This window comes from Neophocaena asiaeorientalis, unplaced genomic scaffold (assembly GCF_003031525.2).
Source record: "Neophocaena asiaeorientalis asiaeorientalis breed wild unplaced genomic scaffold, Neophocaena_asiaeorientalis_V1.1 scaffold443, whole genome shotgun sequence".
Classification (NCBI taxonomy): Eukaryota; Metazoa; Chordata; class Mammalia; order Artiodactyla; family Phocoenidae; genus Neophocaena; species Neophocaena asiaeorientalis.
Window position 1 is genome coordinate 1,216,232 of NW_020171808.1, and position 23,585 is coordinate 1,239,816.

Consider the following 23,585-nt stretch of genomic DNA (forward strand, 5'->3'; position numbering starts at 1 on the left):
GCTTTTCTGAGAGTATTGAGTCATGTAAATTCCTACAGTCGCAGGTTAGCACAGCTCCTGACTTTCCCTCTCCCCCACCGGGCGACTTACCCGATCGCTTATCTCTTGGCAATCACGTGGCTCGTTTTACAAAGCCCCCAAGAACAAAGCAAACATCTAGGTTAAACACCCTTAAATAAAAACCGCTTTGAGTTTTTTTGAAACCATTTGTTCCAACTACAGTTCCAAATTAAGTAAACAGGTCTAAAAGAAATCCCACCAAATCTGCATTTCTTATCAGGCCCGTGGCAGGACGTAGTTCTAAAATTTCCTGGTGTTTTCCTCTATTTCTCCTAACGCTCCAAACGGCTGCACCTTATCAGGAGCTGAAGCTACGATGAGGGGCGAAGCCCGAAGCAGGGGTTTCCACGTGAAGGTTGCCACTTACTTACCTGCGCCTACAGCGATGTCAACCAGACTTCCTCACGAATTAATGCTACAGGCAGACTAGCTGACGTTCACACGTCCATCATTACTTTGCGGGGAGGAGAGCTTCAGGCTCATGTTGGCTGGGCAGAGGGCATGAGGCCTTGCGCCATGGGACACAGAGGAGAGCAGCCGGCCGGAGTAGGGACTCTTCGGCCAGCCGAGTAACCAAACGCAAAAGTCCACCGCAGCCCCTTTCTAGGTAACCTTCACTGCTCAGCCCCCAGTGCAGGGGGAGGACCAGCAAGGCAACATCACAGCCAGCTGCATCTGAGACCCTCCCCGAGTGGGGCAGTTCCCAGCCCCCGTACCCCGCGAAGGGTACACCTGGGGTGGGCGGGGCCGCAGGCACCATCGGGAAGAAGGCTGGTGTGCTTCTGGACGCGATTCCATTCAGTTCTATCTAAACTCGGCCAACATGGCATGCGTAGCCCCATCTTCCAAGGAGTAAGTGGAGGTTCAAAGTGGTGAGCTGACTTGCCCAACGTGACGCCATCGGTCCAGGCAGAGCCTGGACGTGAATCCAGACTTCTTGCTGGTCCCAGGCTGTGTCCTACACTCTGCTGCCGGTAGACACCAAGGTTCCGAGGACTCCTTAAGACTGGGCCAATATGAGTCGGGGGGATAGAAATTTCCTTCTAGTTTTTTTTTTTAATATTTATTTTATTTATTTATTTTTATTTTTGGCTGCGTCGAGTCTTAGTTGCAGTGCGCGGTCTTCTCTAGTCGTATCGCGCGGGCTCTGTACTTTGTGGTGCACGGGCTTAGTTGCCCCGCGGCATGCGGGATCTTAGTTCCCCGACCAGGGATGGAACCCGCGTCCCCTGCATTGGAGGGCGGATTCTTTACCACCGGACCACCAGCAAAGTCCCTCCTAGGTTTTGAAATCAGTTTACAAGGAATACAGGTATGCCCTACAGGGAGAGAAACGCCTATTGAGACATTCTTGATCCCAAATCAAAGCTGCAGAGAACAGATCTGTTATCTGATGGCTAACATGTCCTCCATTTCCTGTCACCCCCTGTCCAGTTGAACGGGGCGGCTTCCCACACTCACTGCTGGTCTTTGAACCACTGCCTCTGCTAAACACCAGACCCCCGGGCAGGCCCGCGGCCCTTTCTCCAGACAGCAATTTCTCCCAAATGCTAGGAGGTGAGGCCAAGGCACCCAGGAACCACTGCGTGGTAGAAGGGGCAAGGAAGAGGCTGAGAGCTTGGAGCTCCTGCCCGCCCGGACACCACACAGAGGATCACAGACACCGACCGTCTCCTACTCACATCAGTCTTAGCGGGGGGGGGGGGGCACCCCATTTTACAAACATGAAACCCATCCCCCGGGGAGTTCAGTCACCCGCCACAGTTACCAGCCAAGACAGGGATGGGCCTGGGTGGCCCTTCAGAGAGTTGACGGAAATATGGGAAGTCTTCAATCTTGTGCTTTCTGTTAAGTTTTCTCGTAATCTCGCGAAGCAAATCTTCGGTTTGCTTCAGGTGTCATAAAAAAATGTATTTACAGTCATTTAAAATTATTCTGGTGTTATTAACACAGACAGTCATCCTCTTTAAGGACTCCTTTGTTGCTTGCTATAAGCTGTGCATTTGGGGTTCAACTTAGGTATGTCTTGTGGCAGCAGAACCCCTACGGATATCACAGCAGAGGCAAACAAGGCCTCACCAGGACCACTAACTCCGGCGGACCCTCGGTGTTCGTGGGAAACCCACCACTTAATCTAATCTAGTCCATCCACTCTCTGGGATGAGACCCTCAGCCACCTGTGCCGGTCCAGCCACAGCCGGCAGAGGGGCACCTCGTGCTTGCCGCACACACAGCCAAGAACGAGAGCGCCTCGCCGGACTCTGGACGCACAAGCCCGGCTTCTTGCCCACCTGCGCCCCGCCTGGCCCTGGTTACAGCATGGAGCCCTCGCCGCCACCAGAGGCCAACCCTTCTCTGGATCCTTCAACAAACCTGACGTGACATCATTCTTTTGTTCTCTCACATAGAACAGTCAGCCTCTCTCAACTGGACCTTCCCCTCAACCTGCAAACAGGCAGATGTGTCTCCTGCCTGCGAACAACATAAAACAAAACCCCTGCCCTGCCTGCGCCCTCCCGCGCGTCACCTTGAAACCAGAGCTCTGGACCGAGTGGCCTACCGTCGGCTCTGCTGCTCTCCTTGCACAACCTCCTACATCACCGTCATCTGGCTTCTGTTTCCATCACTCCCTAAAATGGCCGCCAAAGACCTCCGGGGCCAAGTCCAGGGGCACTTCCCGCCTCCGCCGACCCACCCCGCCCCTGCCCCAGCTTCCTCCTTCTCAGGCTCATCCTCCCCTGGCCGATCCTTAGATCACAGCTGGAAAGTCACAGTCGGGGCAGCCCCACTCCGGCTCCCAAGTCATCACCCATCACTTTTTCTTAAAGCCGCGCATCCTCCCAGGCGGGACTGATCCGTCGCCAGGTGCGTCCAGGTGTGCAGCGCCTGAGTGACTCGACAGCTAGCCGCCTGCACCCTAAGCTCCATGAAGGGAAGGACTGGGTCTACGTGTGTCCCACGGTGCGCACGCTCCCAGCAGGAACCCAAGTATTTGTTCAGCAGGTAAGTGGGAAAGGCTGTACCTCCCAGGACGATGGTGTTTACCTGCACCGGTCGGATTCTCTCCTTCAGGAGCCTGACCAGGGAAGTACACACACCAGCAGCCCGCCGAGAGCGTTGGGGGGACGGGGGACTGAAGCAGAACCTGAAAAAGTAGCTGCGGGGAGCGTCCTGCCGCAGAGGCCACAGCCCCCAGACTCCAGGGCTGCCGCTGGGCCTGGGGAGTCCAGCCTCCCACTGCCACGTGTATCACTGAAACAAGCCCCATCGCTCCAGGTAGCTTGAGAGGTGCCACCACCTTCGAGCTTAGAGTCTAAATAACACAGCAACTCCTCCGGGGAAAATCACTGAAGGAGCAGTTTTTCGTGGTTGAGTGGAAAAGCCCGAAGTAGAAGAAATGAAAACATAAGGCGCCTTACATAATGTCCCCCAAAGACCTCAAGATCTCTTTTGAAGAGATTAGCTGCGTTCTGGAATTATTCGCAAGAACTGTGCCAAAGGCAGCAAACTTTCCTTCCAAGTGATAAGGATTAAGGCTCACTAAAGACCACCAGACAGTGGTTTCATAATTCCAAAAGCTATCAGTTGTGTGTACTGCATTTCTGACTCTGAAAAATAATTTATATTTCTTTGCTTTCTAAAAAGTCTCATATAGGGAGAGACATATCTATACACATAAATTAAACTAGCCAATTTTCTTTTCAAATTATAACTTACGGCTCTACAAGACATTAAAGGTTAAATGTGAAATCTACATTGAAAGGCTAAGTTATGATGTCCAAGCTACGCCAGATCCCCCAAGGCAAAAAATTCCAGTGCCTCAAACTTATGACTAGATTACATTAAATTTAAACTCAATAAATTAAAGGGAAAAAAAAACCCTCTAGGACTTTCCAACTCTAAATTGGGCAATACTGATTTCTTCCCTAAATCTTTTTATGGTCGTTTAGCAGGAAGGGCATAATCTTGGCCTTCTGGCCAAAATGATGGCTGAGCTGAGCCACTGGCTAGACTAGGTTGCGGCCACATTTTAACTGGCAAGGGGACATGTCCTTTTATGGGCTGTGTAGCAAAAAGAGACTCTTTCAGTATCTCCCCTATGTTAGATTTTTAGAGTTTTTGTTAAATGACGAACCTCAAAGCAAATAATACAGGAAAAAGTCAACATGGAGTGGATTACACCAGCCAACAGAGGAAAGACTGGACAGCTGGGTTTTTCTAGCGAGACAGTAGGGCGTGGGGGGGAAGAACACAGTATTGGAGTTAGACCTGGGATTGAATATTGTCCCTGCCCATCACCAGCCAACAATGGGAAGTTATTAACCCTCTGGACCCAGTGTCCTCAATGACAAATGCGAGCTGATAAGGAGATTGAGAAAATCAAGTAAAACAAATTGTGACCAATACATAACAGATATTCAGTACTGCATCTGTTAATTGCAATGAGTTATTTGGCGAGCGTTGACCTATTACAAAGAAGGGGGTCAGGGTACGTTTCTATAAAAGTTGGAAAGGGTCAAGTTCTCTGCCTTTCTGTCACTTCAAATGTAGAAAGTAATGCTCTTTGGTAAAGGACCTAATAGTAGGGACTGCAAAACGCCATGACATTCTTGGAAACAAAAGTACCATGTGACCTTATCAAACAATGCAATGAATTTCAATGGATTAAAGGGGGCTTCTGTCACAAAAAGAAGCAAGAGGTCAGATCCCATGCATGGAAAATTATACCAGACTAATCCCTAAATAAACACCTGTATTACTCACGCTCCCTGAAAGTCAAGACCAACCCATGCAGGGATGGCGCCCTCCTCCAGCCTTCCTCCTGGACCTCGCTGCTCCCACAGCTCAGGAAGGCCCTGCTCAGTGGAGACAAGCCTGCCCTGAGCACACCTGGGGGCCGAGGTTGGAGGGCGCCCGCCCTCTGACTTCTCTCCTGGCTCCTCACCTGTGAGTTTTCATTGGCCAGATTTGTATTTAGGATTAAGAAGAGTGAGGAACCACTCTTTCCTATTCAAAATCAATGCAGATTGATAACCTGAAACAAACGCCTTTTCCATCTAAGGAAAAAATACGGTCAAGAAGTTCAAGTAATGTTAATACAAAGAAGAAAAGGCACAATTTTCTCTTTACCAGCATGTAATGGGTTTTCTCCTTTTACTTATTTGTTAAATGAGAAAAGTGAAGGAGGAAATGAAATGAACTAGGATGCACGCTCATTCGGCAGGTGATTGCCATTCCCCGAGGGGGATGCCTCCAGAAACGCCTGGGAGCCACCCCATGACAGCGTCTGGGGCCTAGGAAGAGCCCGGCACAAAGACATGACGCAGTAGGACGTGGACCCCCTAGTTAACTGGAGTTGCCTGAGTTATGATCTAGAATGAAAGATAAGAGTCTGGGGCTTCCCTGGTGGCGCAGTGGTTGACAGTCCGCCTGCCGATGCAGGGGACACGGGTTCGTGCCCCGGTCTGGGAAGATCCCACATGCCACGGAGCGGCTGGGTCCGTGAGCCATGGCCGCTGAGCCTGCGCGTCCGGAGCCTGTGCTCCGCAACGGGAGAGGCCACAACAGTGAGGGGCCCGCGTACCGTAAAAACAAAAAACAAAAAAAAAGCGTTTTGAGCAGTGGCATGACCGTGGAAATCATTGTATTTCCTTCTAAGATGACTGATTGGATGAGGAGTGTTATCATTTTGATAAGTTCTGGAGTGTTTCTAACTTTATTGTGTTTATTACTTTATATTCGTGCCTTGTATTTCTCAATTGTCTTCTTTGATATTTATCTTTGTTAAAAAAAAATCTGTGAGCCGGAAGGAATAACTTTTTACTTTTGGTTCTTAAAAACAAAAAAAAAAAAGGTAAGAGTCTGAATGGAACATGGCAGCAGCAACGCCTCTGTGCTTCACCCAAGATTCTAATCAATGGATGCAGTTTGCTGATGAGACAAAAGGGCTTTCTGTCCTGCTGGACTCTCCTGATAAAAGGCCACACACTCTAAGCCCCGCAGTAGAGAGAGATCTTGTTCCATGTGCCCACTGAAGAAAGGTGTTTAAAAAGGCCCAGAGCCCCTCTGCTCTTTGTATGGCATTACTCACAGTGTGGCTCGTAGGGGGGCGGGGGGTCTCCGCAAGGCACACACTCCATGTCTTGAAAACCAACAAGCTTGGTCTTCCTGTAAAATCTAGAAGAGAAAGGGAAATAATCCTTGTTAGCATTTGCATCTAAGCTCACAGTTGCAGCAAACAGACTTACGTGATAAATTACTGGCAGTCTCCATTACCAGTTCTAGTGTTTAAAAAAAGGTTCTCAAAGGTTGAACTATAACAGCAGACAGACACATCCTTAGAAAGGTCTCTGAGCACGCAGTGAACGCTTAAGAAGTAACAATTCACTAAATGTAACTTTGTAGGTTCTACTCAGCCCCACTTTTCGTACACTGAGGTGGGGTGCCCGTGAGGGCGTATGAAATCTGGACATTTCTATTGTCATTTAAATGACAAAATGCCTTGTGAAGTGCTAGTTTTTCACCTTTGAAATTCGAAGACCAAAAATGCTCAGCAAACCATAAAACCATTGGAAAAATGCAGGCAGATACTGATACAATCGTGATAAAAGGGGGCATGTTTCTAGGCATGACAAGAAACCCAGGAACCAGGATGATAGAGATTAACAGCTTTGAGCACACACACACACACACACACACACACACACACAGACGCACAAATGCTAGAGGCATCTGAAGAGCAAAAACAAAGCATCATCAACATAGTGGACAAAAGAAAATTGGAAAATAGTTCTAGTCGTGGTATTGTCTATAACTTAAGACTATAAGATAAAACTTAAAAATCATTATGGTGAAAGTGAACAAGGCAACTGAAAAACAGGCAAAAAACACTAATTCCCAAAAGAAGAACATTTCATAATTTTCAAACTTCACAATTAAAACTAAAAAGATGATGCAATTAAATTTTAAAAATTAACAGTAAAATGTTTAACCTCATTACTAACAAGTAAGTGCAAATTGCAGTGACGATATACCATTTTCACTTGGAAAATTGGGAAAGTGTTGGCGTGAGCCTAGGTAAACAGGCACTTGTGTTTGTTGTCAGTGGGCATATAAATTGACACTTTAGGAGGGCAATTAGCTGGAGGCCATCAGAACTCAATAGAATAGTTTACATTCTACCCAGTAATTTCATTTTTTGAAATTTATCTTCAAAAAATGATCAAGTGGGTGAAGCTGGATGTAAAGAGTGTAACCACTGCATTGCTCATAAAAGAAAAAAAAGCCAACGAGGCACAGTCCCATACCCAAAGCAGACATGACCAGCCATGGTAGACCCAAGGCTGTGGAATACAAAGGGGCCTTTAGAAACGATGATGCAGATCTACATATCTATTTTTTTTAATTCATGAAATATCATTAAGTGGAAAAGAAAGAAGTGTGAATAACATAATGCCATTTTGCACAGACACACGCTTTGGTATAGATTCTTTCAGATCATTTATTTACCAATGCAGCTAAGAAAAATTTTTGTGTATATATTTGCATTGTAAAGAGTTTGGAAGGATATTATATGCCACATATTAACAACTGATTATTTCTACATGGTGGGGATTCAAGTGATTTTACATATATGTATACCTTCCAACTTTTTCGTGACATGGAGAATAAATTACAGATCACGTTTATAAAGACAGGTAGATGCAATTATTTTGTGGAATTGATAATGTAGTAGCAAATCTGTGTGATCTGTGCTTGAAGCAAAATTTGCATTTGAAACTAGATAATTAGACCGAATGTCCAGACACATCCAGCACTTGCTCAACCTTCCATTTTCATCTGACTGTGAAAATCTGTTTAAATGATTGTAATATGGTGACTTTCCACCAGAATTTATAAAAAATATTTATTTTAGAATTTATAAAGTAAAAGTTAAAGAACAAAGTTGGAGGATTCACACTTTCTGATATCAAAACATATTATGAACTCCCAATTATCAATACTGGCATAAATGCAGACATACAGACCAATGGAACAGAATAGAGAGCCCAGAAATGAACCCTCACACGTATGGTCAAATGCTTTTTGACAAGGGTGCCAAGACCACTTAATGGATATAGGACAGTCTCTTCAACAAAAGGTGCTGCAAAAACTGGATATCCACATGCAAAAGAATGAAGTTGGATCCTGATCTTTCACCATATACAAAAATTAATTCAAAATTAATTAAACATAAGAACCCAAACTACAAAACTCCTAGAAGAAAATATAGGAGAAGTTTCATGACATGGACTCTGGCAAAGATTTCTTGGATATGACATCAAAAGGCAACCAGAAGGCATATAATAAATAGGCAACAAAAGCAAAAATAGACAAGAGGGAATATATTAAACTTAAAACTTTTGTGCATCAAAGGATACTATCAATGTATACTTATTCCCAAACTCACGGAGTTGTATACAATAAATATGTATAGCTTTGTCAATCATACCTCAACAAAGTGGTTAAAAAAATGTCACAACCAAAAAAAAAAAGTTTTAAATTATAGTAATAATAGTTTCTTTGGTGGTTAAAAAAAAAGATACAATGAAAACAGTGAAAAGGCAACCTACCCCTGTGGGAAAAAATATTTGCAAATCATATATATGATAAGGGGTCAATATTCAGAATATATAAGGAACTCCTACAACTCAACAACAAAAATCAAATAAGCTGATTTAAAAATGGGCAGAGGACTTGAATATTTCTCCAAAGAGGATATATAAATGGTAAGCAAGCACATGAAAAGATGGTTAACATCACTAATCATCAGGGAAGTGCAAATCAAAACCGTAGTGAGTCATCACCTCACACTCATTAGGATGGCTGCTATTTAAAAAAAAGCGTTGGTAAGAATGTGGAGAAACTGGAACCCCTGTGCACTACTGGCAGGAATATTAAATGGAGCAACTGCTATGGCAAATGGTATGGAGTTTTCTTAGAAAATTAAAAATAAAACTAGCATAAGATCCAGAAATTCCACTTCTGGGTATATACCCAAAAACATTTTTTAAAAACTTTTTCTTATTCATTTATTTTTTTTTTTTGGCGGTGTTTGGTCTTTGTTGCTGCGCGTGAGCTTTCTCTAGTTGCGGCAAGCGGTGGCTACTCTTTGCTGCGGTGCACAGGCTTCTCATTGCAGTGGCTTCTCTTGTTGCAGAGCACGGGCTCTAGGCGCACAGGCTTCAGTAGTTGTGGCATGCGGGCTTCAGTAGCTGTGGCTTGCGGGCTCTAGAGTGCAGGCTCAGTAGTTGTGGCACACGGGCTTAGTTGCTCCACGGCATGTGGGATCTTCCCTGACCAGGGCTCGAACCTGTGTCCCCTGCATTGGCAGGCGGATTCTTAACCACTGCTCCACCAGGGAAGTCCTAGCCAAAAGAATTGAAACCAGGATCTTGCTGAAGAGACTGTCTTTTCTCCATTGTATGTTCTTGCCTCCTTTGTCATAGATTAACTGACCATAGGTGCACGGGTTTATTTCTGGGCTCTCTGTTCTGTTCCATTGATCCATATGTCTGTTTTTGTGCCAATACCATGCTGTTTTGATTACTGTAGCTTTGTAGTACGGTCTGAAATCTGGGAGGGTTATGTCTCCAACTTTGTCCGTTTTCCTCGGGATTGCTTTGGCAATTCTGGGTCTTTTGTGGCTCCATATAAATTTTAGGATTTTTTGTTCTAGTCCTGTGAAAAATGTTATGGGTAATTTGATAGGAATCACAATAAATCTGTAGATTGCTTTGGGTAGTATGGCCATTTCGACAAAATTAATTCTTCCAATCTAAGAGCATGGGATATCTTTCCATTTCTTTAAATAATCTTCAATTTCCTTTATCAGTGTTTTCTAGTTCTCAGTGTATAAGTCTTTCACCTCCTTACTCCTAGGGTTTTTTTTTTTTTTTTTGGACACGATTTTTAAAAGGAATATTTTTAAACTTTCTCTTTCTGATATTTCATTGTTAGTCTAAAGAAATGCAACAGATTTCCGTATGTTAATCTCGTATCCTGCTACCTTGAGGAATTTGTTTATCAGTTCTAATAGTGTTGTGTGGAGTCTTTAGTGTTTTCTATATAGAGAATCATGTCATCTGCGTATAATGACAACGTGAATATACACTACTGAACTGTACACTTAAAAAATGGTTAAGATGGTAAATTTTATGTTACATTTTTTTACCACACCTAAAAAATGCATTAAAAAATCTAAAAATAGGTAAAAAACCATATGACAATATAAGGGAGCTTTCTTAGATGTACTTCTTGCTAAACATTGTAATATATGCGGACTAATTCTCTTTATCTCAGACAGAAAACATGCCAAATTATAAGTTGATTAAATTAAATATCGAGATAGTCTAATATAGTTTTTAAACAGAAAAACTCTTTCTATGTAAATAAGCTAAACAAGTGCTGGGAATCAAACGTGGACATTATTGAACTTTTTTTTTTTTTTTTTTGCGGTACGCGGGCCTCTCACTGTTGCGGCCTCTCCCGTTGCGGAGCACAGGCTCCGGACGCGCAGGTCCAGCGGCCATGGCTCACGGGCCCAGCCGCTCCGCAGCATGTGGGACCCTCCCGGACCGGCACACGAACCCGTGTCCCCTGCATCGGCAGGCGGACTCTCAACCACTGTGCCACCAGGGAGGCCCCTGAACATTTTTAAAATAATGAATTCTACTTGTGACAAAACACTTTGGAGATCTGAGCTCTCCCTGAAATTGAACAAAATATATTTGCCAAAAATATAATTATTAAAATATGTGATCAGTTTGGGGGCTGTAACACAAATGAGGCCAGCAGGTGAGAAAATCCCATGTTTTCAATGACCATTAAGTCTAACTAGAAACCCTAACTAGATAGGAGGTTGGATGGGCCTGCCTTGTTGCCACTGCTGACAGGAGAGGCGATACTTGGGCATGACGCTCACAGCAGCTATCAGCAGCGGTACGGAGATTATCCAAAAGCATTCAGGACCTGCTATGCCAGCTTCTTGATTACAATGGCTGGACGGCAGAATCGAAGATGTTTTTTAACTGCTACGAAATTTTCAAAGCCATCAACCGACTCTCACTTTTTCCACTTAGTACAAATGAGATTAAGGTCTGAATCCTAAAGCACAGAATAATTACTGAATCACCAATTATGTATTAACGATCAAAGACATTGTTTTTTTATTTTTAAAAAGTCTCCTTAAAATTATCATCCAATTTGAAGATGAAGATACAGAAATTAGAGTTTTAAGATGTGACAAAAGATTAAGTGGGTAAAGAAATCTATAAATCTTTAAAAATTATTCTACTCTCTATTTTGTTTAGATTGCCAAGGTTTGGGGGACATAGATATATTTGCAACTCTGCTCCTGACCAAATGAGACAGGACACAAATTTTTAAAAATTAAATAAGACAAAAGAGAACAGAGACATACACGGTGTCTGGTTAAACTGCTTTTTATCGTTGAACTTTAAATTTTACTCCGTGCTTTCAGCTAATGCAAAGAGACAAAAGGAAACCACATTAAATTTTATCTAATTTACTGTCTGATGAGATGCAGCATATAAATACATCTATCCACCCAAAATATTCCCCAACACTGAATGTGAAGAGGCGTTTTTAATTGAGCTGAACCCAAATAATACTACTTAGTCTAGTGAACACCAGCTTGCTAACTGCTATTTTAAGAAAGCCCGGTTGCAGACACTAACTCTTCCACCAACGAACGCATTTCTGCAGGGGGATGACAGACCCCAGTCCAGCGCTGGTTTCAGAACGATCTCCCTTAATACAGGTTTGAATGCAGCTGCCACGTCCTGTGTGTGACATCAGGTCCCATTTCCTGCAGCGCGTCTGCCGGGGGCGGGTGACAATTCTGCCCTCTCCTACACACCCGTGGACTCCGTGTTTGTGCTGGAGGGTCAGCCCCCTGTTCACAGTTCTCGGCAGCCAAAGCAATGGCCCCAGTGACACTGAGAAGATGCTACTGAAAAGATGACCGTCAGGGGAAGAGCCTGGTGTTGCCTGGGGCGCTCAGGATGGGCAAGGGTTGCCAAGTGCCACTCTAAGCAGAAGGACGGAGGACGGACCAGGTGGTTGGGGAGCAGGGCTGACGGGGGTTGCGGGGGGAGTGGGTACAGAACCGGCAGAGGCCATCCTCAGGGGCAGTGAAACAGGACTCGAGCAAGTCATTCATCCACTCCAAGGATGGACTTCCTCCTTTGTAAGGAGGGGGTGATGTTAATCCCTAGTGTTAACCATCCCGGTTACTAAAAGCAGCAAAGAACTGGCAGGGGCTGGGTTACTCTTCCAGGGCGGGGCCCCAGGTCCCCTCGGCAGAGAAGGGAAGGGGGCGTGGGCCAGAACAGGGGCTGGATGCCCTTTGGCCACTTTCAGCAAAGCTTTCACTGGCCCCCAATGACATTAACTGGCAACAATGTCAATGATTTATCTAGTGCTTACTGTGTACTAGGCGCTCTACATGAGCTATGTTCTTAATCCTTCTGACAATTCTGTAGGCTGGTATTATTATTAGATGATATTTTTATAGGTGAGAAGAATCAATGTCAGAGAAATTAAGTAACCGGCCGAAAGCTGTTGACCATATTTGGGAACGAGGGCACTGAATTTCCCTAATTGGTCAAACTGTAGCACAGAGGACGGACTTTCCGCACCGGTGTCCGGTGGGGGGCTGGGCCTTTGGCAGCAGAAAATCCTGATCTGAGTCAGGCCCCGGCCGCAGAGGGCAGGCGTCACACCAGGAATAAACCTGCCCACCTTATGCCGGACCTTGGCATTTATTTTCTTTCTGCCTCCATTTTCCTGTCTGTCAAACGAGTGTCAACCATTTTCCTCTTTCACAAAAATACAGTCAAGCTGGGTGAGCACTCTGAAAACACCCTGGAAGACCTGGAAGAGTAGAAGTCACTCTGTACTTGTTGCCTGCCTCACACCTTCACGCTTGCTTAGAAAGGATGTAATTTTAAACTAATCATATAACTAAACTACGAGACACCATTCAAATGTCTACTCATTTCTAACTTTCCCACATCTAAGCATCTATTTACAGAATGAGCGAACATCGTGACACTAAAGCAGCGGGCTCAGGTGACAACAAATTTGGTGAAGCACGTTTGGCGGGGGCTCCCTCTCACGCTCCAGCAGCCCACGCCTGGGCTCCCCCTTGTAAAAACCGAGTCCTGGGTCTCTGGGCACTGCCCAGCTCAGCCTGGCATCCCCCGTGGACCCCTCCTCTCCCTGACCCCCATCCTCTTCCCCGGCGGAGAGGGCAGAGGAGTCAAGACCCGGTTCCGTCAGAACAGGAGCAGAGAGGTGTCAGGTGCCCAGTTTCTGTCCTTCCATCAGGTTTGCACAAGCTCAAGACTTTGGGGAATGATATTCACAGCTCTCAGTGTCTTCTGAGATTACAGGCCACTACTTTCTAAAAACATAACAGATCACTGAGATATACTTCACATACCACGCAATCTACCCCTTTAAAGTATTCAAGTAAACGGTCTTTAGTACACTCAGGGAGCTGTGTGAACATCAGCTCAGTCACTTTTAGAACATTTTCATCGGGAAGAAAAGAAACTCTGTACCCTTTGGCAATCACTCCCCCTTCTTCTCAACCCTTCCCAACCACCAGCCCCAGACAACCACTAATTTACTCTGTATTCTTCAGATCTGCCCATTCTGGACATTTCACACCAATGGAATCCTACATGTGTTCTCTCGTGATTGGCTTCTTTCACTTCGCATAATGTTTTCTAGGTTTCTCCATGTTGTCATATGTATCAGTAATTCATTCCTTTTTACCGCTGAATAATATTCCATCGCTAGATACACTCCATTTTGTTTATCCATTCATCAGCTGACGAACATTTGGGTCGTTTCTACTTTTTGACTCTCATGTATAAGGCTGCTATGGACATCCATGTACAAGTTTTTGTGTGGACACGTTTTCAGTTCCCTTGGTTACACGCTCAGGAGTAGAAGTTCCGGGTCGCGTGGTAACTCTATGTGCAGCTTTCTGAGAAAACGCCATACTGTTTTCCGAAGTGGCTGCACAATTTTACATTCCCAGTTTCTCCACATCCTCACCAACACCTGTCACTGCCTGTCTTTTGGTTACAACCATCCTGGTGGGTGTGAAGTATGTGGGTCTTTTTTTTTCTTTTTTTGCGTTTGCTGATGACTAATTGACGTTGTGTATCTTTTCATGAGCTCACTGGTCATTTGTGTCTCTTCTTTGGAGAAATGTCTATTCAAAGGATAGAAATGTCTATCCTTTGCCCATATTTTAATTGGGTTATTTGTCTTTTTGTTATTGAACTGTAAGAGCTCTTTATATGTGCTAGATAAGATGGTCCCTTATCACATATATGAGTTACGAATAGTTCCTTTAATTCTGGGGGTTGTTGTTTCAATTTCTGGATGGTATCCTGTGAAGCACAGAAGGCTTTAATTTTGAGGAAGTCAAATATAGCTATTTTCCTTTGGTCACTTGTGCTGCTGGTGTAAGACCAGTACTTTCTGCATCTGTTTGGGTTCTGAGTCTTCGCATAAGGACTTGCTTGACCCATGAGGCTATTTCCTGCCCTGTTTCTGGCCTTCGGGCCCAGAGCATCATCTGCCCTCTGGCTTCACTAAAAGCCCCGGAGCGGGCACCCAGCATCTGTCAAATCCCTGCTCCCGTGGGCACGAGCCGGCAGGGTGCAGTCAGCGTCCTCCGTCTGCACTGACTTGGAGCGTGGATTCTGGTGGCAGAGTCCAAGCCACACTGCGCACTGCCTGTGCCATCTCGCCTGAATAACCTTAGCGATAAGGCTCACTTTCTTCGTTTTTAAGACACTGTGAACGTCACAGACAATAATTCACGTACTGCTTAGCCACTACGTAATACAGTTTGCTGCTCCCGTCATGCTGCCGGCCCTGGTTGCTTTACTTCTGCAATAAAGCCTGGGTTCCAGGAAAGCTCCGGGAATCCTCATCTCTCCTCTGGCTCCACTAGATACTAATTAGGTCCTCCTGATGCTCACTTTGTCCCCTCCCCTCCTTACTTCCTGCAGCAATGCCTCGTCCCTAACAGACCACCACACTGGCCCCACCGAGTCCCGGGCTTCATCAGGACTCTGGCTTCCAACTGCCTGTTTTATCTGGCATGTCCGGCCAACCGTTACCTAGAAGCACTTAAAATGTTCAAGTTCCTCCTCCCGGGCTTTGTCTCCCCACCTGGCCCAGGTGTGGTCCCCTTGCTGTCCACGGCCTGGGTTCCTTTTCAACGTGCCCATTTAAGGTCTCCACCGGTACAGCTGCACCCCCCCCGGCTCTCACTGCCTCTCCCTCTTCTCCTGTAGCTGCCTTGGCCTCTTGGCGCTTTCTGAGATACACCAGGCCATGTCCACCCCAGGGTCTGTGTCCAGAGAGAGCTCACCTTTCCAGCATCGCCCATCCCGATGACCCACCTTGATCCTGCAACCTGCATCCCCTGCACCCCCCGGGGGCACGCCCAACGCCCTGAGCTGCTTGAGATTTTCTTTTTTTCCATAGCAATCATATCTTCCACCTTTTTGTATAACTTATCATTTACTGTGTAGGTATTCGTCAAATCTTATTAGGATATAAGCTGCCTGTGGGTGGGGATCTCTGTCCCTCTCCCCAAAGTGATGCCTTACAAAATACGACTGGATGGCGGTATTTGCATTTCTCCGATCACGTTGAGGATGGACATCTTTGTATGGTCACAGGCCACACACGTGCCTCTTTTGTGAACTGTCTAGTTTCTTCTCTCGTCCCTTTGTCCACGTTTTCTGTTCTATCGATCTGCAGGAACTCTGAGGATTTTCGGGACACGGAGCCTCGGTCACCACGCTTATCCATTGCATTCTAACCACGCCTGTCGTCGTGCAGGGCACACAGGAGGCCCAGAGAATAGAAGAGCCACGAACCTCAGCAAGTGTGTTCAGGGTAATATCAGTGGGCATCTGCACTTGGAAGGGAACCAGAGAAAAGCCTGTTCAGACTAACTGACTCATTACGCGGGAAGGACTGGCCACATACCCGGGCAGGCAGTCCCCACAGATGGCGTCGCGGGTGGCAGAGCAGTTGGCCTTCTGGAGGCGGCTCAGCAGGGCGCAGTCCAGGCACGGCTTGCACTTCTGAAAGCCCCAGTCCTCCTTGAACCTGTGCGGCCAGCACCTCACACACTGGGCATCCTCCCCGTAGCCAAAGCCACATTCCTGCGGGGATGAACAGGCAAGAGACAGCTATTCAGACCCCGCGAGAGTGAAAAGGGGGGACGAGGAGACAGCGGAGAACTGGGCTGGTGACTACCCAGCGCCCGCCTCTCTGGACACAAAGGCCGCTCTTTCAGCGAGTTCCAATGTGTCTCCCCCTGCTAATAATCTCTCTTACGACCTAAGTATACTTACTCATCCACTTTATTCCAGGAGCACGAGCATTTGAATAAGAAAGGCTCTCCCCCTCCCCCGCCTCCCCCGTTGCTGCGGCATTACCGCCAGCTGAGGGCAGAACGACAGCACTTTCTTCAACTCAGCTGGTCATCTGAGTGCTCAGAAGCTAGAGTCGGGGAAGTATGTAGACACCTACGCACTTATCAAGGCAGAAAGTAAGTGCTGTGATAATAGGACACAAGGACAGCTGCACACGAAACGTCAGAAGCTGACAATATCCTTAGAGACACTTGGAACGGTTAGCTGTTTATTACCGTCTGAGAGAGGGAAGATGCTTACACAACGCTTATAAGAACACTAAATCCTTGTTTGGATCAAACCCTGTGATGCTAAAGGTCTCAAGCATCTCTAGATTTGGCCATCAGAACCCAGAACTGCTTTCCAAGGATGGGCTTCACAGACGGCTCTTTGACCTGCGTACAAGTTCCAGCACGAAATCAATCACAGTGTGTCATATGATGCTGTTATAAATGCAGTCACAAAAAGAATGCCATAGACGAGTGTTCATGATAGTTTAAAAAATAAGTTACAAAACAGAATGAGAAATAGGATCCCATTTCTTACAACAACATTAATAGTAAGTGCTAACACTTATCGGGGACTTCCCCTATGCCAGGATCTCATTAATTCCTCCTCGCCCACAATGAGGAAAGCGCTCCCCACGCTCCTATTTCCTGGATGGGAGTATGGGGTTTCCCAGAAGGCATGCACCTTAACCAAAGAGACATTGCTAATGTCAGAACAAGGATCTGAACCTACACGGTTTTTTCATTAATTAATTAATTAATTTATTTATTATATAGTGCTTTACAATTTTCAAAAGTTTCACACACATGATTTCATATAATCCCATAATAATCCTTTTTAAAAAAATCCTCTATCCCTATATTGCCCCTCTCCCTCCCTCTCCCCACTGGTAACCACTAGTTTATTCTTTTATCTGTGAGTCTGCTTCTTTTTTGTTTTACTCACTAGTTTGTTGTATTTTTTAGATTCCACATACAAGTGATATCATACAGTATTTGTCTTTCTCTGTCTGACTTACTTCACTTAGCACAGTGCCCTCCAAGTCCTTCCATGTTGCCACAAATGGCAAAATTTCTTTCTTGTTTATGGCTGAGTAATATTCCATTGTACATACGTACCACATCTCCTTTATCCGTTCATCTGTGGATGGGCACTTAGGTTGCTTCCATACCTTGGCTATTGTAAATAGTGCTGCTATGAACACTGAGTGCACGTATCTTTTCAAATTAGTGTTTTTGTTCTTTTCAGATGTATACCTGGGAGCGGAATTGCTGAGTCATATGGTACGAACCTACATGGTTTAATTCCAGAGCCAGACTTCATACCACTACACTCTGGGACTTTCAGGCACTTGATGTGACATATACACAGGAAGATGTCTGAAAGATTACATATCAAATGTTAACACGGTTATCTGCACTATGTGATGGTTTCTACAGAACGCTGGCCATTAAGAAGAAAATCAGACAGCAGCTCTCGAGCTGCAAACAGAGCCCCACGTGGAGGGCGTGCTGGGAGCCCACACACAGCCAGAGGGGCAGCGGTGGGGGCGGGGGCTCCCAACCACAGCCTCAGCTTCCTCACTGGGAACCATGCAAGCCAGAACACAGATCCAGCGAGGTCAGAATTCTCGCTTCTCCATAAAATTTATATATTTAACTTCTTCATCCATATTTTTATACAAAGTCAACTAAGCAGTACTTATTGGCTGAAAATTAAATCAAAACCAACACACACACACACACAAAGATACAAATGAACTTATTTACAAAACAGAAATAGACTCACAGACAAATGTGTGGTTACCAAAGGGGAAGGGTGGGTGGAGGGAGGGATAAATTAGGAGGTTAGGGTTAACATATACACACTACTGTATATAAAATACGTAATCAATAAAGACCTACTGTACAGCACAGGGAACTCTAGTCAATATCTTGTAATAACCTGTAAGGGAAAAGAATCTGAAAGAGTATATACACATACATATATATATATACATATATATGTGTGTATATATGTATAACTGAATCACTGTGCTGTACACCTGAAGCTAACACGACATTGTAAATCAACTATACTTCAACTAAAAAACAAAAACCAACACAAAGAATAGTATTCCCTGTACTCAGTAAGCCACTCAATAAAGGATATTAGCAATGATACTTCAATCCAGACCTCACTAATGAACTCACTCACATGTGGGAGGGGCTATCCCTTCCTTTCCCCCTTCAATTCCTCTGCCAGTCTTTCAAATGTGCGTCTTGAACAAGCACAGCAAAGAGCAGGGGAGAAAAACAAAGCAGAAGGTCAGTACCTTCCTAACCCTGAGGGCTCCAGCTAGACAATGTTCTGAACCAAAGGCACAGACAGAAGGTGGGGGGGGGGAGGTTTAAATACTAATTCACAAATTAGAATTTCTTTAGAATTGTTAACAGGGATTATCTTTCATGGGGGGGTAGTGGAATTATGAGGTGTTTTCAGTTTTTATACTTCTGTAATGATTTGATTTTCGTGCACAAAGCATCTCTAGTAATCAGGAAAACAATACAGACACACACTGAGAAAGAATTTCTTAGGATGTGTACTTGGTCTTGGCGGGAAGGAGGCCACTGCTATTTTGGGGGGCTGTGCACAGCAGTGGGATCTGCACCAGGACAGTGCTAGCTGCTGAGAGAGCCCCAGGCATCCAAAGGCTTTCTTTAGGCACAGAAGGGAGCCTCCCACCCCGAGTCCCAGGATCAAAGCGTGTGCACATGACATCCGGGGCAGGACCTCCTCACTCACAGGCTGGGCATATCCCTCAAAGTTCCTGCGGCAGTGATTTCAACATCACGCTTTGATCCAGGCAGCTGGGACTGTAAGGGTCTCATATACAGGTTAACACACAACAGAGAAGGAAAGAAAAAGGGAGGGAGAGGAAGACAGGAAAACAAAGGGAAAGAGGTAGGCGTCTATGAACTGGTAGCAAACGTCAGAAATGTTGCTTTTCAAGCCAGGCTGATACAGGGGGAAAGTGTATATTTTCCTGCATTGGAGCCAAAGACACATCGGCCACTTGCCAGCTAAGTTATTTTGGGAACTCTCTGACCCTCAGACTCTTCATCTGTGAGATGGGATAACAATGCAGGCCCTACAGGGTTACTCTGAGGAATAAAAGGGAAAACATATGAATCCTCTAAACTCTAAATCAAGCACAGGTGTCCGTAAACAAATGATACCCATGGCCATTACTGTTTCGGATTCTCTACAGCCCAACAGACCGATTTTCTTGATTCCAGTATAATAAAGCTTCACTGGGGAATAAAGGGATCTTCAGACCTCAATTTTTTCTAGGCTACTTCAAACATCACTTTCCATCTAAAACATTTTTATTGAATAAAAATTTTTCTAAATCGAATCCCGAGTACCTCTTTTTATTTTAATTTTTTTTTTTTTTTTTTTTGCGGTACGCGGGCCTCTCACCGTCGTGGCCTCTCCCGTTGCGGAGCACAGGCTCCGGACGCGCAGGCTCAGCAGCCATGGCTCACGGGCCCAGCCGCTCCGCGGCATGTGGGATCTTCCCGGACCGGGGCACGAACCCGTGTCCCCTGCATCGGCAGGCGGACGCTCAACCACTGCGCCACCAGGGAAGCCCCCAAGTACCTCCTTTTGAAAATGGGTACATAAGATAGAATTTAACCTTTCCTGGTTGAATCCACTACTGCGTTGCGCCGTCATACAAAGAACTAGGCAGTCCTGGGCCTGTGGGGCCGTTCTGCTGTTCTAACGCCTCCGCCACGTGGTCAGCGGCCCTCCCTCCCTCCTGCCAAGCCTCGCTGTCTATAGCCACTCACTTCCCCTCTCCAGTCCTGAGAAACTAGAGAAATGATCTGACTAGAAATGAACTTGAAAGAATATACACAGGTGTATTGACAGTTCCATCTCTTTTGAGAAAACATATACTTCAGTGTTGGGAAATCTTTGTGCTTCTTTTTTGATTCCTGGCCGTGTCTAGAGTTTATACTGTACATAAGCACCGCTTTGACCAATGAGTTTTTGCCATGTATCGTTGTGTGTGATTTACGTGTCATTAGATTTTATAGAATGAGGATTTCATGAAACTTTTTTTTTTTTTGGTTCACTCTACACTGGACCAAATCATGTACAGAAAGAAAAGGCCAGGCTCCAAGTGCATCACAGCTTTTGCCTTTATTAACTGGATACCGGCTTACTATTTCTGCCTGCAGCTTATATGCTCTGGTGGCAGCTGCAGCAATTCTCTTTAGGGTAGATTTAGGTGAGGGGTTGAGATAAGGCTTTGTATCATCACTATCACAAAAGAGTACCAAAATGTACAGAGCAGGTACCAGGAGCCATACTTGTACAGAGATCGATTATTTGGGGGAATTTTATTCAAAATATATTTTCTCTCAGAAACAGACTCACAGACACAGAGAACACACGTGTGGTTGCCAAGCGGGACGGGGGGTGGGGGAGGGATGGAGTGGGAGTTCGGGATTAGCAGATGCAAACTAGTATGTGTAGGATGGATAAACAACAAGGTCCTACTGTATAGGGAACTACGTTCAATATCTTATGATAAACCACATGGAAAAGAATATGAAAAAGACCGTATGTATGTATAGCTGAGTCACTTTGCTGTACAGCAGAAATTAACACAACACTGTAAATCAACTACACTTCAATAAAATTTTAAAAGTATACACTTTCTCTAAAGTATTTGCCATTTAAAAAAAGATTATTAGAAACAGAGCCTAATATTATTTTTAAACTTTTAAGAATAATATCATCACTTTCAGTTCATGAGAGTCTAGACACCTTGAATTAACTAGGAATTCAGAGCAGTTATTTCCAAAGAATTACTGTATAGCATCCATGGCAGCAACCACATTTAGAGCTGATTTGTCAGAGTTCTAAAGCACCATAAACGTAGAGACGTCATAATTATTTGAAATCCAGGCTATAAAGTAAAAAGCATATAAATATTAAATTACCCCCATGTAAATGTCTACCTTGATGTTTTTATTTCATTCAGTAAAACAAGGTGGTTAAAATGCCTTGAAATCTTCCATATTAAGTTCAATAAACAACTACCAAGAGAAACGGAAGGAGGTGAAACAACGGAGAGAGAGAGACATAGACAGAGAGAGTGACAGAGACAGAGAGAGAGACGGGGAGGGGGGGAGGTCACCAGCCCCTGTCCCATGGTAACCCGTCTTTCGATCCTCCGTCCCTAACTTCCTACTCCCGCACTGTGCCAGGTCTGGGGAAACCTCCCAGACACATCCTCCTCGTGTGTGGAGAACTATCCTGCATCTCCTTTTCGTTCACCCCGCTCGGCGCACTGTGGGGAGCGCTGGCATCAGCCCCTGAGCGCGGGTTCCTCCGCAGGGACGCAGGTTGGTACCCCACGGGAGCTGCTCTCACTCATCACTGCACCCAGGTGCTGGGGCACAGAGGGTACCCTTCGAGCACAACCAACTGAGCTGGCAAGCATCACGTGATCTAATTGGGCATCTCATGAAAATACCAACAGTATTAGATCTTTTAGTTTTTCCCATGTGACCTTGGGGCACAGGGGGCAGAGCTCCCAGGCACAGTGCTTCCTTTGGGGACAGAAGCAGAGGTGTGGACAGGTCCATGGTGACAGGAGGAAGGGGCAGGCTGCCCACACTGGCTCTGCTCAGTCTTTCCTTTGACAGACTCTCTGCTTCACCAAAGTCTGCAGGCGTCTCTGAGCCACTTTTTCGACTGCACCCTGTTCTTAGGTCTGGTCTTGAAGAACCCGGTTGTCCGAGGATCCTGTCCAGGGGGTTTAGCCAGAATCCCCCATCCTCAGTACCTGCTTATCCTCCATATCTGACCTCCCAAGCCACCCACCCTACCCCCTGCCCCAGGTGAGGCCTGGTCCCCTGTCCGCCTGCAGCAGGAATCCTGGCGTCTATTTAGCCAGGATCCCCCTTCCTCCACCGTTTCCTCTTGGTGAGCGTCCACCCTGCCCCCCGCTCTGCTCTATAACCCCCATGTGTCCACGTCGGATGTGGAGCTGAATGCGGTTCTGGAGCGAGGTCTCTCTTCTCCTGTTGCAAAAGCTCCTGAATAGAATTTGTTTTTCTGCTGTAACCTCTGTCCTGTTCTGGTTTTCTTTGACACTTCCCAGGTTGTACTGAGTTCGCCCTCTCACCAGTTATTAGAAGGACTGTGTGTATGTGTGTGTGTGTGTGTGTGTGTGTGTGTTTGGTGTGGGAGGCTAAGGGAGAGGGAGGAGAAGGCGGAGGGAAGAGTGAGTCAGTCACTGCCTGGGCTCCAGAATTAGCTACATGTTTCATTCTTATGGAGGACGGTCTGCCATTAATATCAATGCTAGAAATGCATTGAGGCTTGAAAACAATATGGCAGTTCTTTATTTTTGAAATTACGACCTGGTGCCTAAGAGCTTAAAGGAAATACCTAGGACTGCCCTGAATCACCAGGAAGACCTTTTTATTAATAAACTTTGAGGTGGGAAAATATACACATGGATAGAAAAGAATGCATTGCCATAGGGTTCCTACTTACTTCCCCAAATCATAAAATAAGTGACTAACCCTGGACATCTGACATCGCCCCCTACCCCGCCTTCCCCAAAGCCCACATCCCTGAAGCTGTCAAAGGTTCTCTGCGTGACCACGCTTGAGTCGGCCTCCTGAACCTTCTCCCGGCCCATCTGCGCATGGCCTCGTGAAATCTAGTTCCAGCAAGAACCCTGCGGGGTCAGTTTGACCAGGGCCCTCACCCTCAGGGTCCTCAGCCTCCCACCCCCCAGGTGACATCCGGCCGTCCCACCCTGTGTTCAGCGAGAACCCGTCGGGTCGGCTTCGGTCAGAAACTCTCTGCCTCTCGTGTCTCCTGGTAGTAATTCCCACCACTGACTCGACCCCTACTCCTCGGCTATGAATTCCCACTCATCCAGGCTGTATTTGGAGATCAGCCCCTTCCCCCCCCCACCCCCCGCTG

General features: G+C 45.8%; 1 protein-coding gene across 1 annotated transcript in view; it reads right to left on the reverse strand.

The window, feature by feature from the left end:
- TNFRSF19 (TNF receptor superfamily member 19) overlaps positions 1-23,585 on the reverse strand; it is a 90,777-nt gene that overhangs the window by 40,316 nt on the left and 26,876 nt on the right. Inside the window, exons 4-5 of the mRNA XM_024755302.1 lie at positions 16,150-16,328; positions 6,152-6,237 (exon numbers count right to left, since the gene is read on the reverse strand). Of these exons, the coding sequence (XP_024611070.1) occupies positions 6,152-6,237; positions 16,150-16,328 (265 nt within the window). The remainder of the gene's footprint in view (positions 1-6,151; positions 6,238-16,149; positions 16,329-23,585) is intronic.